General features: G+C 37.8%; 1 protein-coding gene across 1 annotated transcript in view; it reads right to left on the bottom strand.

The window, feature by feature from the left end:
- LOC139468420 (annexin A13-like) overlaps positions 1–17760 on the bottom strand; it is a 43989-nt gene that overhangs the window by 14769 nt on the left and 11460 nt on the right. Inside the window, exons 2-4 of the mRNA XM_071250375.1 lie at positions 12392–12521; positions 9498–9524; positions 8072–8111 (exon numbers count right to left, since the gene is read on the bottom strand). Of these exons, the coding sequence (XP_071106476.1) occupies positions 8072–8111; positions 9498–9524; positions 12392–12499 (175 nt within the window). The 5' untranslated portion in view covers positions 12500–12521. The remainder of the gene's footprint in view (positions 1–8071; positions 8112–9497; positions 9525–12391; positions 12522–17760) is intronic.

Genomic DNA, 17760 nt, shown 5'->3' with positions numbered 1-17760 from the left:
GAAACCCACGAGCAAGAGTATGTGCTGACAAACCTAGAAACATAATCATGGCGATCCGGGGTTCGAACCCACAATCACAGGTTTCAACTCTGCACAGAGAATTGCAGCACCTTAGACGACTGGGCCACCCGTGCCCCCTGGTTGCTGAAGACTTCATGGGGAAATACCCAGTAAACATAGTCCTATCCAACACCAATGCTTCTGACAACAGTTAATCTACACAGGTGCTTAAAACAGCTTGTTTAAAAAGTTTATAAGAGAATGTCTTCTGCCTCAATTTTCAAAAGAATTAGGATGGAAATGTTTTCATCAATCAATCTTCATTTATACATACAAATGGATACTCGATACTATAATATCACTTCCAATTGTCCATGACTGCATCACGAAACAAAGCAACAGCAACAACACCTTAAAGAAGCTGGTGGAAATTTGTATTTTGAGTGAGTGAGTTGGGTTTAACGCCGCTTTTAACAGCATTCCAGTTATATCACGGCGTGTCAGTTTGATGTGGGAGGAAAGCCCGAAGTGACGTTTACCCACGAGCACAGGTATGGTGCTGACAAACTTAGAAACATTATCAGGGGCGAGCCGGGATTCGAACCCACAATCATAGGTTTCAGCACAGCGAATCGCGGCCCCTTAGACGACTGGTCTACCCGTGCCCCCCTTTGATTTTGATGATTTCTACAAAAACTATTTTGTCAACAAGGGAGGTCAAAGATAAGATGAAAAAAAGACAGGTTATCTCCCCTCCAACCCATACCCTGAGTGGCACATGTCAACAGATCTCCCATGACTAGTGACAGAGTGGGTTGGGGGTTACACATCTCACATTACTCCTGTGACAGCCAAGCAGGGGACATCAAAGAAGGGGCTTCACACATTTTGACCCATCTTCCCGATGTAAGAGCGTTAACTGACTTTAAAAGTCCAGTTTCCACCCAAGCCGAACTAGGCTGGAATTCCTGGGCTCGATCATAGCGCCAGCAGTGGCTATTACGAGTTATGTCCATTCTATGCCTCTCCCATATGGACCAATCAGATTCCATCTCTCGTATCACATGCATTTGCTTCAAACAAATGGAGGCGCCATGTCAAGACGATCTGATCGACCATCAATAACTATTTTGTGATAAAACGGTTCTTACTTCACCAAGTACATGAAATCACTAAACACCTTGATTAAAAACATGAAAAGATTTGGAAAATATCTGTTGACAACAAGTTGGGGATGCACATGCTTTGCAAATCCTGCAATCGACCGAACTCTGCATGACAGATTATGAACCGGATTTCGATTTCGGTGCGCACTTTTGATTGGACTATGCATAGACTCGTTATCCCAGCCTAGTTCGTCAAGGGTGGAAACTGGACTTTTAAAGTCAGTTTACTCTCTTGCCTCGGGAAGATGATTGTGACCATGTGGGGAATCGAGCCGAGTGCTGGCCAACACTTCCACCACTGGGCTAACAGACCTCTCACCATGAAGAGTGCAATGCAATACAGACTAACAGTGAGTGCGTGAGTGTTGGGTTTTGTGGCCCTTTGAACAGTATTTCAGTTCTCTGCCAGCCTGTCAGCTTGGTGTGGAGGAAGGCTGGTAGTGATGCATGCTGGTAAAGCCCATTAGCAAGGATGACAGTTACGGCGCCTTAGAGAGTGTGGCCATTGATCTAGGGTTAGATATGGTACATTTGGTCATGCACATATATATGCACTGTTAAAGACCCATGTATGGCTGAAGGAGTGAGGGATGGAACATTGTTCATACCAAAATATTCCAACCATATCAGACTAGCCTGTAAATCAAGTCTAGACTTCCCAGTGGTTGACAGCATGAGCAACGATCGAGTGAGTGCGTGAGTATGGTTTTACGCCACTTTTAGCAATATTCCAGCACAGGACACCAGAAATGGGCTTCACACATTGTACCCATGTGGGGATTCAAACCTGGGCCTTCAGCATGATAAGCGAACACTTTAACAACTTGGCTACCCCTCGCCCCTGAGTAACGATCGACACAGTTGGTGCATGACATCAGTTGAGCCACACCTTATAACCACGCAACCCTCATCACTTACAACAAACTGTGGGTTGAAGGGAGCTGGAGAACAACTGAAGTAGGCTGTGATAAACAGGTCAACATGCAAAGCAAGTGTAGAGGTGTTAACTGCACCTGCTGAGAACATGGAGAAATCATCAAACAAACTGGTGAAATTATCGCTTACCTTTTCACAGTTCCCATGCAGCAATGAAAAACACTCCTAGTAACCAGGTAATTATGAAATTGTGAGATTCGATATTCAACATATTCAAATGTGGACATTACATGTCCATGATAAATGAACTACATAGGATACTGACTTCAAGGAATAAATAGCTTAATCACTGCATGAATTGAGTGAGTGAGTGAGTGAGTTGGGTTTAACGCCGCTTTTAACAGTATTCGAGTTATATGGCAGCGTGTCAGCTTAATGTGGGAGGAAAGCCCGAAGTGATGCAGGTCTCAGAGGTTTACCACTTCGGTGAAACCCACGAGCACGGGTATGGTGCTGACAAACCTAGAAACATAATCGGGGCGAACCGGGATTCGAATCCACAATCATAGGTTTCTGGCGTGTCCACGGGACTGAACTCTGCACAGCGAATCGTGGCGCCTTAGACGACTGGGCCACCCGTGCCCCTAGCATGAATTGAAACCTTTGGAATGAAATAAAGCCTATAAAGTATTCAATATTAAGGGAATCCTGGCTCCACTGTATTGTGACAAGCTAAGATCTGCAATTTTCATTTCCCACTTTCTCCAGGAATGTGTTCACCCTAGAAACAGTATGCTACATAACAAATAAGGCACCCTTCCCTTCTAACAATTTTTCAGATTTTAATTCAAACATTTCTACAAATCTTTGATTCAAATGTCAATTCATTCAAAAAAAGGCACCTGTTTCATTTGCTTTGGGTTTGTTTTTTGGTTTAACGCCGAACTCAGCAATATTCCAGCTATATGACAGCGGTCTGTAAATAATAGAGGCTGGACCAGACAATCCAGTGATTGATACCATGAGCATCGACAACGCAATTGGGATCAATGACGTGCATCAACCAAGTCAGCGAGTCTGACCACCTGATTCCGTTAGTCGACAAGCATAGTCGCCTTTTATGGCAAGCATGGATTGCTGAAGACCTATTCTACCGCAGATCTTCACAGGTCTGTTTTATTTGCAGCCGCATAAGCACAACATTTCTGAGTTATATCATCAACAATCCAATGCCCCATATTTCCTCTGAATCATCTTGTACATCCTCTGAGAAACTCTTTGATCTCTATCATAATCATGGGCAGACAATATTGATAACTGAGTAATTGTTGGTCTTGCAGCCTTATTAAATATATGTGCCTGCTTTCTGATTGGTTCAAAACAAATTAATTTTAAATGAGATTCTAAGCCAGGAAATCTGGATCTTTCATCTGGTAGGAAAATCTCTCGTGACAAGTTTAAAATATAAAATTTAAAACCCCCAGCTTCTGTTGTTTGTTTCAAAATAAAATTCTGGGCAATGAATTTTCAATAACACAAGCAAGTAAGACCTGTAGGTGACACCTGTTTAATGTGTTGGCTTAAATATTTACACAGAGCTGGAAACTTTTCTTCTGAAAAGATATTGCCAAATATACTTTCACATACTTTCAATATTGTACAAACCTCAACGGTCCATCTGTAACCAAAAAGTGTACATATATTTTTTTCAAAATGTTTACCGACAATGATTGAGAAAGAGGTACCACTCTTTAAACAAATAGCTTCAGCTGGGTGAGGATGTCAAATCAGCTGTTTCAATCATAAATGGTTATTGTCATTTGAAACCTCTGATTGACAATTATTTCCCAATTCATTGTAGACATACTCTTTAAAATTGTAAACCTTAATAGACTGTAAATACGAACTTTAAACCTGTCACTTTGATTCTTTACAGTAACAGTATGAAAAGTATTGAGAGGATTTCAGTCAATATAGAAATCAAACAATAAGCATTTCATTCTTTTCTGAGAAAGTTCTTTCAGTAGATAGCTGTTTCAGTTGTTATTGCTACCACCTCAACAAGTCTTTTTGCTGAACATTTTTTTAAGATTTAACATGAAAAATGATAAAAACATTTCAACCAGGGTGAATATATGTTTATTCATACTCTTCATAGGTTTTACACAGAAGGATAAATCACTTGTGAACAGGCAATAAAGAATATGTAACAATCATTAAACTATTTGAAAAGAATATTCTTCCTCATTTTCCTCTCCAGTCGCATCAATTAAAAAAACTCTTGCAGGAATATTCTGTCAAAGAATTTATGTCAATGTGAGGGAAATAAAAATGAAGATAAAATAAAATTAGCAAGGCCCAAAACTATGATTGTGTAAATAGAATCCTGGCTAAACAAACAGATACAACTAGTTTTGTGGTTAAACGTCTAATCCATATGCCAGTATTTGTTATAAGATAAAGGAACATTATCATGATTATAGTCAGAAAACATAAACATTTTGTTAATGTATCAGTATGAGGGACCATTTGCCTACTTGTAAATAATGGCAATTATTATAAAAAATATATGTACTACAATAACAGCTAAATGAATATATAATCAAAACTTCATTATGACAGAAATAAGAGTCAAACAAGACCTAAACAGCTAGTACCAGTCAGTTACACTATAAAGTAATTGATTTACACTCCTAACAAGATAAGACACAATTTTTATGGATAACAACTTCTTTAATACTGTACAGTCTTGCTTGACAACGGTATAAGGATCTATACTGAATCGTCGCTTTTTACAGTATTAAAGAAGTTGTTATCCATAAAAATTGTGTCTATCTTCTCATCCACCAACTTCTAAATAATGCCTATCAAACAAGTTACATTCCTAACAGTACCCTGAGACAAAGACTGCTTGATTTACCAAATGTATGTTTTTCAATGATGGTAAGAATGCATAATGAGCAAGTACACAAGGAATTGAAAGACAGATGGAATCTATGAGAATAGGAGATAAATGATCAGAAACAGATTTATAACATAAACAAGAAAAAATGTCAAAATTTAACCAACAAGACATCAAATGTTTACCATAAAAACAAAAATACTTCTGAGTAGTGTTATTAATCATGAGCTAGAGATACTCAAGTCTGATGTCACAGTTAACCCTGATAAAATCCTGTGAGAAAAGAAACACAGTGATTTAATGAAAATATGCATATTTTGAATTTTAATTCCATATTTTGAAAAAATGACTTAACTGACTTAACATCAACTTGGACATGTTCCTATTTTTTTACCTGTATCTTGTAACATTGGCTTTAATTTCCATAAAACGGAAATCAACTTCAAGTCAGCAGAAAACACCACTAGACTATTTGCAAGAACAACTTTCCGTAAAGTACATACCGGTACTTCATTTAGTAGGGACGTATTCATTGTCAAGATGGGTTACATGCCATAGGAAATCTACACTGACCAGATAAATGGAAACTATTTACCTTATTCTTTTTCAGGGGGATGGATTAAAATGTGAATAAATCAAAGACTTCTAACATGAGAAAAACTATTTCTACACAGCTAAAGATAGTGGTATTGTTATGTCATAAATGTTTCAAAACAGGAAATATTTTTCTGAAGTTTTCAGTGTGTCAGGGATCTAAGATGTTTCATTGTGAATCTACCACAGGGTCATATGAGCACGGCAGTGGAACCTCATTAATCAGAACCTCTTTTGTCTGGAGCCTCAATTATCAGGATCTCTAAAAATCTAGAGCCTCATGACTCAAGACGCTTCGGTGGAAGCTAAAAAGTAGAAAACTTCATGAAAACAATTCTGTCCAGAAAAACAAGATTCCATTGCAAACAGTATAAATGACCCTAAAAAAATGCCCCATCATTAGAAAACATCACTATGGTAGTGGTAGTACAATGTCTTAGAAACTAATGATTAACTTTATTGCTAGTTGCAATTCTAGGGGACATACAGATAAGGCACCTTTCCCCTCCAATACATTTTCAAATTTTAATTCAAACATTTCTTCAAATCTTTGATTCAAATGTCATTTTTTCCAAACACAGGCATCTGTTTCATTTCCAGTCCCATAAGCACCATATTTCTGTGTTAGTTCATTATTAATCCAATGCCCCATATTTCCTCTGAATCAGCTGCTCTTGTCTTTAGCGTGGTGGGTAATCTGGAAAAAAGGACAGGATTGCATATAAAGGCTCATGATCCTTCAAGTAAGAATAAAGCTAATGATAATTCAGTTATCAATAATGTTAATGATAATTCAGTTATCAATATATCTCATGATCCTTCAGTTATCAATAATGTTAATGAATGATAATTCAGTTATCAGTATATCTCATGATCCTTCAGTCATCAATATTGTTGATGATAATTCAGTTATCAATATATCTCATGATCCTTCAGTCATCAATATTGTTGATGATAATTCAGTTATCAATAAATTTCATGATCTTTCAGTTATCAATAAAGTTGGTGATCCTTCAGTTATCAATAAAGTTGGCGATCCTACAGTTATCAATAATGTTCATGATAATTCAGTTATCACTAAATCTCATGATCCTTCAGTTATCAATATTGTTAATGATAATTCAGTTATCAATAAATCTCATGATCCTTCAGTTATCAATAAAGTTGGTGATCCTTCAGTTATCAATAAAGCTAATCATCCTTCAGTTATCAATAAAGTTGGTGATCCTTCAGCTATCAATAAAGCTGATGATCCTTCAGCTATCAATAAAGCTGATGAACCTTCAGCTATCAATAAAGCTGATGATTTATCTAGACATGCTCAGAGGCTGATAATCTGCACCACACTACAGCAAATGTCAGCAAACATTCCCAAATTAGATTTAAGATTTCATGTATTCAGATAATACAGTTCTATCTAATGTTATGGCTTTGCCGAGGCAACTCGTACTTCACTGACCTATAAGAGGAACAGACTTTAATGCTTTGATTTCCATTCATGCACTGAATACAATGTTAAAATTTCTCTGTATCTCAGCAAAGCCCACCCAGCCCCAACCCCTTACTGGTAAGAAAATAGAGATAGGAGTCCTACTTGTAGGGTACTGGCCTGGGGGATACTGCCCTTGAGGAACTAGAGGAACAAAGACATAAGTAATACATGGATTTAGTGTACATCAACATCTCTCCAACCACATACACAAACTTAATAACTATATTCGCCATATTAAGTGCCCGGCTCCAATAACCAACCCCTCACCAACTTGTAGACCAATCTCTAAATAATCATTATAAGTACCCGATACTACGACCGAAAATAAACATGACAGCCTGTCTCTTTTTGAGCATATCACAAATTTGTTTAAAAAAAACATCAGTATAGAAGGCTTATATAACTGCCTAGTAATTATAAGCGAAACAATTTTAGTTTTGTCGTCGTTCGAACTATTTTTGTTCATCACCAATGATCTCTGACAACATATTTAACTCACCGTTTATGGTTTTAATAAGCATCCCTATTTATCAAATTGAAAAGAACCTAGGGCACTTTTTACATTGAATATGGTAAACAAAATTCAAAAATCTTACACACCACATTGAAATAAAAACTGATGTAAATAATCCATTAAAGTGTATCACTATTAACAGAAAAGAAAAACTTTTGATACCAATGCAATTAATATTGTCTTACCTTGCCCATAGCCTGCTGGAGGGGGGTACTGTCCTGCGGGGTAAACAGGCCCGTGTGGAGGTGGGACAGCCCCAGCTGGGTAGCCTCCGGGGGGTGGGGCAAACCCCCCTGGTGGTGCTGCATATCCTGCGGGAGCTGCGTAGCCTGCAGGAGGAGGGGCATAGCCTGCGGGAGCAGGTGCATAGCCTGCTGGAGCGGGGGCATACCCTGCTGGAGCGGGTGCATACCCTGCTTGTTGAGGGTAGGCTCCTGCAGGGTATCCCGCCGGTGCGTACCCCGCATGTGCGTACCCCGGTGCGACGTGGCCATGTTTGCCATGTTTGCCATGCTTGCCGTGTTTACCTGCGAAGTTCGGTCCAGCATATCCAGGAATGACGAATGGCTGGAAGATAACAATACTACATTATATCTTGTTACAATTTTCTCATGAACTACACCGAACAAATGTTGTTTTATGCAGCAGTCAGCAATATTTCAGCTAGATCATGCTGTAAAATATTTAAGTCTGGGCCAGGCAAACCATTACCGTATTCGACATAATAAGCCCCCTGCTCTAATAAGCGCCCGCATGAGATTTGCCCGACCCCTTTTCGCATATAATTTTTTTTCACCAAAATAATATTCTAATAAGAGCCCCCTATGTCTAATTTTGAGAGCGCCCTTGGCGCTTATTACGTCGAATACGGTATGTCATTGTTGTGAGATGTTAACACATTAGTTCTTATCCTCCAATACAGCGTCATGTCAAAGGTCAGAAAATCACACGAAAACAATGAAGAAACTATTTTTATTCGGACATGAAATATTACTGGTATTTCCAGTTTGGTCTATGATTATTTTAAAAGTAACCAACTTTTGTTGCATGATTGTGTGTTTATTGAGAAATAATTGAGAAAAAAAAGACGTCAAAATGATGACTAGAGTGTGAATTTCGAAGGCTGTGGACGTCTGATGTTCAGAATCTGTTGAGATTTCATCATTGTCCATTGATAATCATTGGGTAGTTCCAACAGGGAGTTCATCAGTTGAGGTTGATGGCGCTTTGAACAGTATTTCAGTTATAACACAGCCTATCAGCTTGAGGTGGGAGGAAAGCCCTAAGTGATGCAGGTCCCGGACGTTCATCAGTTTGGTGAAACCTTTGAACATGGGGGTATGGTGCTGACACACCAAGAAAGAAAATCAGCATGCACCAGGATCTTGTTCCCACAGACAAATGATACCAATACATTGACCATATCAATTTAGTTTCTTCTTTCGCAGAAATAACACTATTGTTGCCATCAATTTTTGTGATATTTACACACAATGGATCACTGTTCTGTCTCAGAGTACAATCAGCTATCAGAACTTTGTTAAAGGTGAAGTCAATATTTTCAGTTCAAGCGATAGAGGTGGGTTTAATGCCTCTTTGAACTGTATTCTAGTCATATCACTGGGTGTCTGCTTAATGTGGGAGGAAAGCCCGAAGTAATGCAGGTCTCAAACGTTTACCATTTTGGTGAAATCTACGAGCATGGGTATGGTGCTGACAAACCTAAACACAAAATTGGGGCGAACCAGGATTTGAACCCACGATCATAGGTTTCTGGCATGCCCAAGGGACACAACTCTGCACAGCAAATTGCAGCCCCTGAGATGACTGGGCCCCCCGTGCCCCCTTTCAGTCGAAGAAACCATTATGACAATGGAAAACATGACCAAGACAAAATAGGATCTGGAAAAAATGTATAAAGGTGTACAAGTATCTGAACTACAATGTACTTACTGGTGGAGAACCATATGGGATCTTCCCCTGAAATAAACGAAGGACATACTTACAGACATTATCACAATCATAATATTCCAGCTTTATGATGTTTATATTGCACTCAGCAATATTCCAGCTATATGACGGCGGTCTGTTAATAATCTAGTCTGGACCAGACAATCCAGTGATTGACATCCTGATCATCGATCTATGCAGTTGGAATACAATTACATGCAGCAACCAAATCAGCAAGCCTGACTACCCAACCCTGTTAGTTGCCTTACAACAAGCATGGGTTGCTGAAAACCAATTCTAACCTAGATCTTTTCGGGTCTACAGACATGATGGAAGCTATCACAATGTGTGAGTAATCATTCAAATATACTACTCAAACGAAGTCAAACAACATGACATGAGAGATTAACTATTATCAAATTAAGAAATGTCTATTCTTTAATTACTTTTGTGTAGTATACATGGAGGAAACCTGTTCCTTAAAAACATTCATACATTTACATAATTCATGGATTTATCAGGACATGCTCAGAGGCTGATGTTTGTCTCCAAGTTTGCTTCCAATGTCAGTCAATATTCCCAAGACCCGTGAAGATTCGGTTAAGGAATAGGTCTTCAGCAACCCATGCTTGCCGTAAGAGGCGACTAACGGGATCAGGTGGTCAGGCTCGGTGACTTGCTTGATGCATGTCATCATATACCAATGGCGTAGATCGATGCTCATGATTGTCACAGGATTGTCTGTTTCAGACTCAATTATTTACAGACCGCCATCATATAGCTGGAATATTGCTGAGTGCAGCGATAAACAACAAACAATAAATACTCAGGAATTAAACATTTCTCAGTTCATGCTGCAAGGGTTTTGTACGATTGCTTGTATTTCACTGACAACAGGATCTGTATGGTGAAGAGGTTGTAATGCTTAGTTTAACATTATAATATTGAATACAATGTTTAACTTCAATGTTAACATACTTCTGACTTACAAAAGTAAGAACTTAAAAAAATCCCAATTTTGAACAAAATAGTTATTTTCCACCATGTGCCTGCAAACAGCAATTAATTTGGAATCCTCAATAACTCCCTGGGAATGTTTAGTTGTGTTATTCTGAGGAGGCCGCACTAAATCAACAATATTCCTGTATTTCCAAGGACCATGCAAATAATTGACCAGTGGTTGATAGTATGAACACCAACCATGTTGCCACTCAATGAGCCAGGGGAAACACGACAACCTCCTTATCCCCATTAATTTGACTCTTAAAACAATAAAGAGTACTGGGGACGAGTTCTGTTCCCAAATATTTCCTCCATGGATTCCAAGCAAACGGCAAGGCAAAAATTACTAAAATATGGACCAGTTCGAGATCCTGGTATCAAGTGATACGGAGCGATCAAACCTCACCTAGCATGACTAGAACTGGCTAGAATAGAGGTGTTAGAATACAGTGGGTTGCGATACGATAAATATCTTGAAACTATGGGTGCGATACGATTCGTATCCCGATACAGTACTTGTATTTCATGAGTTGATCATCATTCTTTTCACACGTGAATCACAACCGTGAACATTCTTTTGAAATTTCAGAGATCGGAGTTTGGATAGTGTTGGGCAGAAACATACAGTCTAGAAGACAATGTTTTTATCGCCAACCAGGAAACACTATAGAATCTGCCTAAACTGAATGTTGATTAGCTTCTGTTATTATTTATGTTTTACACCAACATAACTAGTAATGCAAAGTATCGTATGTATCGCGATACAGGAGTTGTAAATCCATGTATTGGCCTCGTATCGCAATACAATGCTGTGTGCAGGGATTGACTTAGGCCGCGATTTTGCGAAATTCTCGCATAGTTCTTTAGATATTGCATCAACATTCATTCAGCGAAATTGAAAATTGCGTAGATCTTTCAATAGTTTTATCTGCATTAACAATCTCATTTTTACCTACTAAAATCGAAAATGTCGTTTTGCTTGAAAACATTTATCTATGGTACCTAAAAATGTCAATAAAAAACTTACACACTAGTTTATTCATTCGTCAAAAGTTGTCAATTGAAACAGCGATTTGCATGCTCGCAACTTTGCATGCTATCTTTTAGTGTGCATAACTGATTCCTATATCACTGCATGGAGTGACCTATATCACCGACAATGGTGGAAATGGAATGGTGGAAATGCACAGCTGATGGTGGTAAACATGCTTCCTAAACGATCTATAATTGTCATCACAAATAATTCTCCATCAAGTCAACAATAAACAGAAATACAGAAATATTAGTGTAATTTCTCATAAAGTAGATAATGAACACAAATGTAAGTCGAATGTAATTTTTTGTTAATACTAATGCTAATATTTTTAAATACATCTATTCACAGTTGAATAATTAATGACAAAAATAGGATATCCGAGGATATATCTATACATGTATAACCTAGTAATATTACTTGCAACATTATTTGAGTCACAAATACCAAAAATCAAATACAGTTTCCCCACTGTGTGAAGATGAAATATCTCTGAAAATTAGCAAAATCTCATCACACGCCAAAAAATCTCATTGCTTTTGGTCCAGGGGAGATTTTCTCTCATAAGTAAAAATTTCCAGGACAATTCCTGTGTATGGCCGTTACACCGCTATAGATTAAAATATATTGCTTTATCCATGTGCGATCATACACACTAATGTTGGAAACAGTTTTCATCATTAACAGCATTCTGTCATTGATCTTTGATGATAATCCATTTGTTTAACAAGTTAATCTGTTTTCCAGATTTTCATAATTCTAAGAATGATATTCATGGACAAAGGTACTTCATTGTTTGTATACAGTCCATCTCCAGGAATTCCAAACAACTGACACTGCAAGATAATGTCTGATGTCTCACCTTCCTCATCTTCTTCTTCCATTTTTTCATCTGCTTCTTCTGATGTTTGGGAAGATGCTTCCACTCATAGTCTGAGGAATCAGAGGACGAACTCGAACTCTTCCCCATGCTTCAGACAGATTTATCAGTCCTGTGAAATGATAAAAAAACCATAACCTCATAAAACATAACCAACAATCTGAAAATAAATCTATGTACATTTCAGAAATACACATCAAAGGTATTATATATATCCAGCTTTCAAAATTAAATTTAAAATTATGGGGGTCTGCACAACTCTGTCAAAAACAACATGGTTCCTACATTCAAATATTACAGTAGAAAACCTCAACGACCTCAACCAATCCACATCCATCAAGCAGAGTTCTATGAACAAAAGGTAACACTGTCCGTTCCTAGTGGTGGGGTAGCCTAGTGGTTAAAGCGTTTGCTCATCAAGCCGAAGTCCCAGGTTCGATTCCCTACATGGGTACAATGTGTGTAGCCCATTTCTGGTGTATTGCAAAAGCAGTGTAAAACCATACTCACTCACTCAAACACAATAATTAATAAATCTTACAAGGTTGTTTTCTACAATAACTGCCTGTTCAGCTATTGTTCATGTCACAGTACTCAGCGTACTCCGAACCACGGCGCTTGTACAGTGTATCTAGAACAAATGATACACCAGCGTCATGTGTCTGCACTTGTGTAACAGGTGCTTGTTACAGCCTGGGAGAACAATGATCTATTATATCTGCATTAAATTTGTAGAACTCAAACAAATTCCTGCATGTTTACAACAGCAATACAAGCAATTCTATTTGTCCTTTTAAAAAAGGACCTCATAAAACAGATCATATATATCATATGTAAAGAAATTCTTTCAAAGGAACTCTTCAAGTAGCATATTCTCATTTTTTATTTAAGCCTTTTGAGATTACCCTTTTTGCAATTTTATTATTATTTAAACTTTGAGTACCTGCAGTATATTTCCTATAGGTTACATCTTCCTGAGCCAAGGGAGTTAACCGGCTATAAAAGTCCAGTTCCCACCCCTGCTGAACTAGGCTGAAATTCAGGAGTTTCATTTTGGCTGAATTAATGAGTCTATGCATATTCCTATAAAAATTCACATAATGCATTTGACATCCGGTTCGTAAAACTGCCATGAAGATTTCGGTCGATTGCAACATTAGCAGAGCATGTGTACCATCGGTATCCTCCCATTGGTTAGTTACACGTCCCGTTTGTCACACAGCTTACAACAACATAGGTCATGGCTGAAGGCACTGACTGGTCTACCCTATGTTACCTAAGTATTAGAATGGAGTGACCCAAGACAAGTAGAAAAGCAATCTTGTACTTCAGGTACTTATCTAAAGATACTGTCGAAAAGTAAACTTGTACTTTCTTTGTGTATATTATTTGTTATAAATATCATATTGACTGCTCTCTTCTTAGGGTTTCTACATGTTATGCTTCTAGTGATGTATCTGTTGCTGCACCTGTGGCCAATATGAATATGAATATAGGCAATTCACTTAATCTCAACAGGCACAGCATACGTCTATCATAGAATGTTTTCCATGTATATCTAAAATGATATTATTTGTTATTAATTGTCCGGTGAATTAAACAATTTAAATTAAAACAATTCATAATTCATCATATTATGAATACGTAAACTTGTAATGTGTGTCAAAAGTTGTACTAAAATACGCTATTTGAAGGGGGCGTGGCCTAAATGCCAATGTCCGATTGGGATTTTAAATTTTCCTGACACCTGCGTCTATGGTCTCTATTTCTGAAAGCTGTAACATAATATTCCATATCCAATAATATCTTGAAGTGTGAATAATACCTTAATTTAGAAGACTCATAAATTTTCATCTGTAAAATCGTTTTGTTACAATCCAACAAACGTTGTCTAAACAGCTGCAAGAAACACTTAACATCACCAATATTCTGTTCGTGCCACACATAACCAAATCCATAAATGTCGAGTAAATATTTTACATGAGTTGCCCAAGTAATTCTACCACATTCATCCAGCTTCTTCATTAACAAATAACACTGTCGGGGATATCTTTCATCATTCATTCTAATCAGTTTACACCAGTATTTAACACACTTCATATGATAATCCACATGCAAACCATATCTTCCACATTCAGCTAATATTGCTGTACTTGACACATATTTACCAACTCCGAAAACAAATTTACAAAACTTAGTATGAAAAGTTTGGACAATTTGACTACCTTTGCAACCCCAGATCTCAGCACCATAAAGAACTATGGGCTTTATCTTAATATCAAACAATTTAAATAAAATGTTAACTGGCATATTTACAAAGTGAAACTGCAATTGTTTAACAGCAAACAAAGCCTTATGGGCTTTTATCTCGAGGATATCAATGCATTTAGTCCAAGACCATCTATTTGAAAACAGAACACACAGATAACTATAGTAAGTTGGTTGGTTGGTTGGTTGTTTAACGCCGAACTCAGCAATATTCCAGCTATATGAAGGCGGTCTGTAAATAATCGAGTCTGGACCAGACAATCCAGTGATCAATCCAGTGATCAATATCATGAGCATCGATCCACACAATTGGGATCAATGACATGCATCAACCACCTGATCTCGTTTGTCGCCTTTTATGACAAGCATAGTCACCTTTTACGGCAAGCATGGGTTGCTGAAGACCTATTCTACCCCGGAATCTTCACGGGTCCTTATAGTAAGTACTAACATTGATACGTTTATCATTCAAAAACCATCGTTCATCACACCTTAAAGTACCACCTCTTCTGAAAACCAAAATTTCGGTTTTAGACATGTTAATTTCAAATCCCCACATTTTACAAAAATTGGATAAAATATCAATTTTTCTTTGCAGACCTATTACTGTGTCATCAAATATACACAAATCATCTACATATAGTAAAAGTAATATGTCTTTAAACTCCTCTCCAATAAAAATCCCTCGCAAATCACTACTTTCTATCATAGACTGTAATTCAAGGATAAACATCGTTAACAGAAACGGACTCAACGTGCAGCCCTGTCAAACACCAGTCAGTGATTCGAAATAATCGAAAAGAGAGTTATTTGAGGTCCTGACAGCACACTGAATCCTAGAGTATAGATCCTTCAAAACCACCAATAAACGACCGTGTATTCCATTTTCCATTAAAGAATACCACAAGAGCTTTCGGTTAATCGAATCGAACGCTTCACGGAAATCAACAAACAAACAATCAAATCATCCCAGACGTTTAGAGAGATATTTTTGTGCTAAACACTGTAATGTAAATATATTATCAATTGTACTGTATCCGCTTCGAAATCCTGTCTGAGCTTCAGGAATTGTATCATAAACGTCCGCAAAAGTCTTGAGACTATCAACTGTTGTCATCAACTTTCCAAATACATCCATCAGCGTTATTCGTCTATAATTATTGACATCATTTATATTATCTTTCTTATGCCAGTATTAGGCATATTGCATTGTGTTCTGTCGAGGCTGCTCAAGACAGTGCTTGATGCTGAGTGGAAAGCCTAACAACCAAAGTCTATTTTTGATCTGATAAGTGATTTGTAGTGGTCCAGCTGAGTGTCTCTCGATATGCCCCAAGATGTGCCTGAAATTGCCCGTAATACGTGCAGGTCTTTTTGACATCTGTTTTCCACATATTCTATATGTTTGCGCCAAGTGAGGTGTTGATCAAGGATCACCCCAAGAAATATTACAGATTTTTTCGAATTTGATTGGTTTGCCTTTTATGGCTTTGCGGTGGAAACAAACCCTGTATATACCCAGGTAACATACTTAATTTGATTAAAACTGGAGTTCAGATCTGACTGTAGTAAAATATAATAAATACATTAACAATTAATTCACCAAAGAATATCTTATTGTTTCATATATTTTGTTGTAAGACAGATTAACCATACATTCAAAACAGATAAGTTGCCTTTTAGTCATATCATTACATTTCACAATAACATTTGTGCTAAAATTCCAGCTTGGCAATCCTATGTACTCCAGTTGGGACAGGTCCATTACTCAGTAGGTGTTGTCTTAATTATTCCCCTCCTGGCCTCCTCCCAGGCTGTGTGACAACTGGGAATATGGAGGTGTGTGACAACTGGGAGTATGCAGGTGTGTGACAAATGGGGCGTAACTAATGGGAGGTAAGCGTACCATCAACTGGGCATCGACAGGTATTTTCGAAATCTTTTCATGCTTTCAATATAGGTGCTCATGTGATTTGATGTACTTAGTGAGTTAAGATCCGTTTTATTCAATACATAGATCTTGACTATCGATCAGACTGGGCGGCCCCATATTCAAGATATTGTTTGAAGCAAATGCAAGTGATATGAAAGGTGGAATCTGATTGGTCAGTAGGAGGGACATAGAAGGATATAACTTGTAATATCCACTGGTGGTGCTACTACAAAAAACGACCTAAATTAATAAACCAAATACTTAAAAGCTCCAACGACCTAACAAAAGCAGGCAAACAAATAACCTTCTTGTGGATCCCCGCCCACGTAGGAATTTACGGCAACGAAAGCGCCGATAAAGCAGCTAAATTATCTCTCAAAATACCAGAAATAAGCCTAAACCTACCCATCTCAAAATCAGAAATTAAAAGTGTTAACAAACAAAAAATAACCAAAAAATGGCATAATCAATATCAAAACTCAAATAGCCAAATCAAAAAAGTGCTCAGAAAACCACTAGCCAAACCTAAAACTCAAAAAAAATTGACAGATCAATTACAAAACTCCAAACAGGACACACTAACCTAAATAACCACCTAAAAAAACTTAAAAGGCACACCACAGGCAACTGCCTCCACTGCAAACAACCCGAAACCACAGAACACGCACTCATCCACTGCAGCCACTACAAAACACACAGAACCACACTACAAACCACCCTCAATCTAAATAAGGTTCCTACTCTAGATGAAATACTAAACCCTCAAAATAAACTAGAAAACTTCAAGGCCCTAGGCGTATTCCTAATCAAACCAGACCTAATTAAGCGCATCTAAAAACTAATTAATCTACCAATCCAAAATCCAATAAACATACAAACACCCACCTCATCCGGCTCCCTTAGTTCCCTCCTCCACCCACCTCAGCATTTATTCCAAATTTAAAAATTCCAAAAATTCAATATAATTAAGCAACCCCTAAAATCCCCCTCTTGGGTTGCACACACCACTTTCTACCTTTTCGGAATACACTAAATGGTCTGGCCAGGCCCGTGTGCGAAATACGCTACAGTCGGAAAGCGCGCGTTAAATCGTCTATATCAGTCAGTCAGTCGGTGGTGCTACAAATCGAGCCCAGAAATTCCAGCCCAG

This window comes from Haliotis cracherodii, unplaced genomic scaffold, assembly GCF_022045235.1.
Source record: "Haliotis cracherodii isolate W230 unplaced genomic scaffold, xgHalCrac1.p SCAF_2, whole genome shotgun sequence".
Taxonomy (NCBI): Eukaryota; Metazoa; Mollusca; class Gastropoda; order Lepetellida; family Haliotidae; genus Haliotis; species Haliotis cracherodii.
This window is presented reverse-complemented; position numbering and strand designations above follow the sequence as displayed.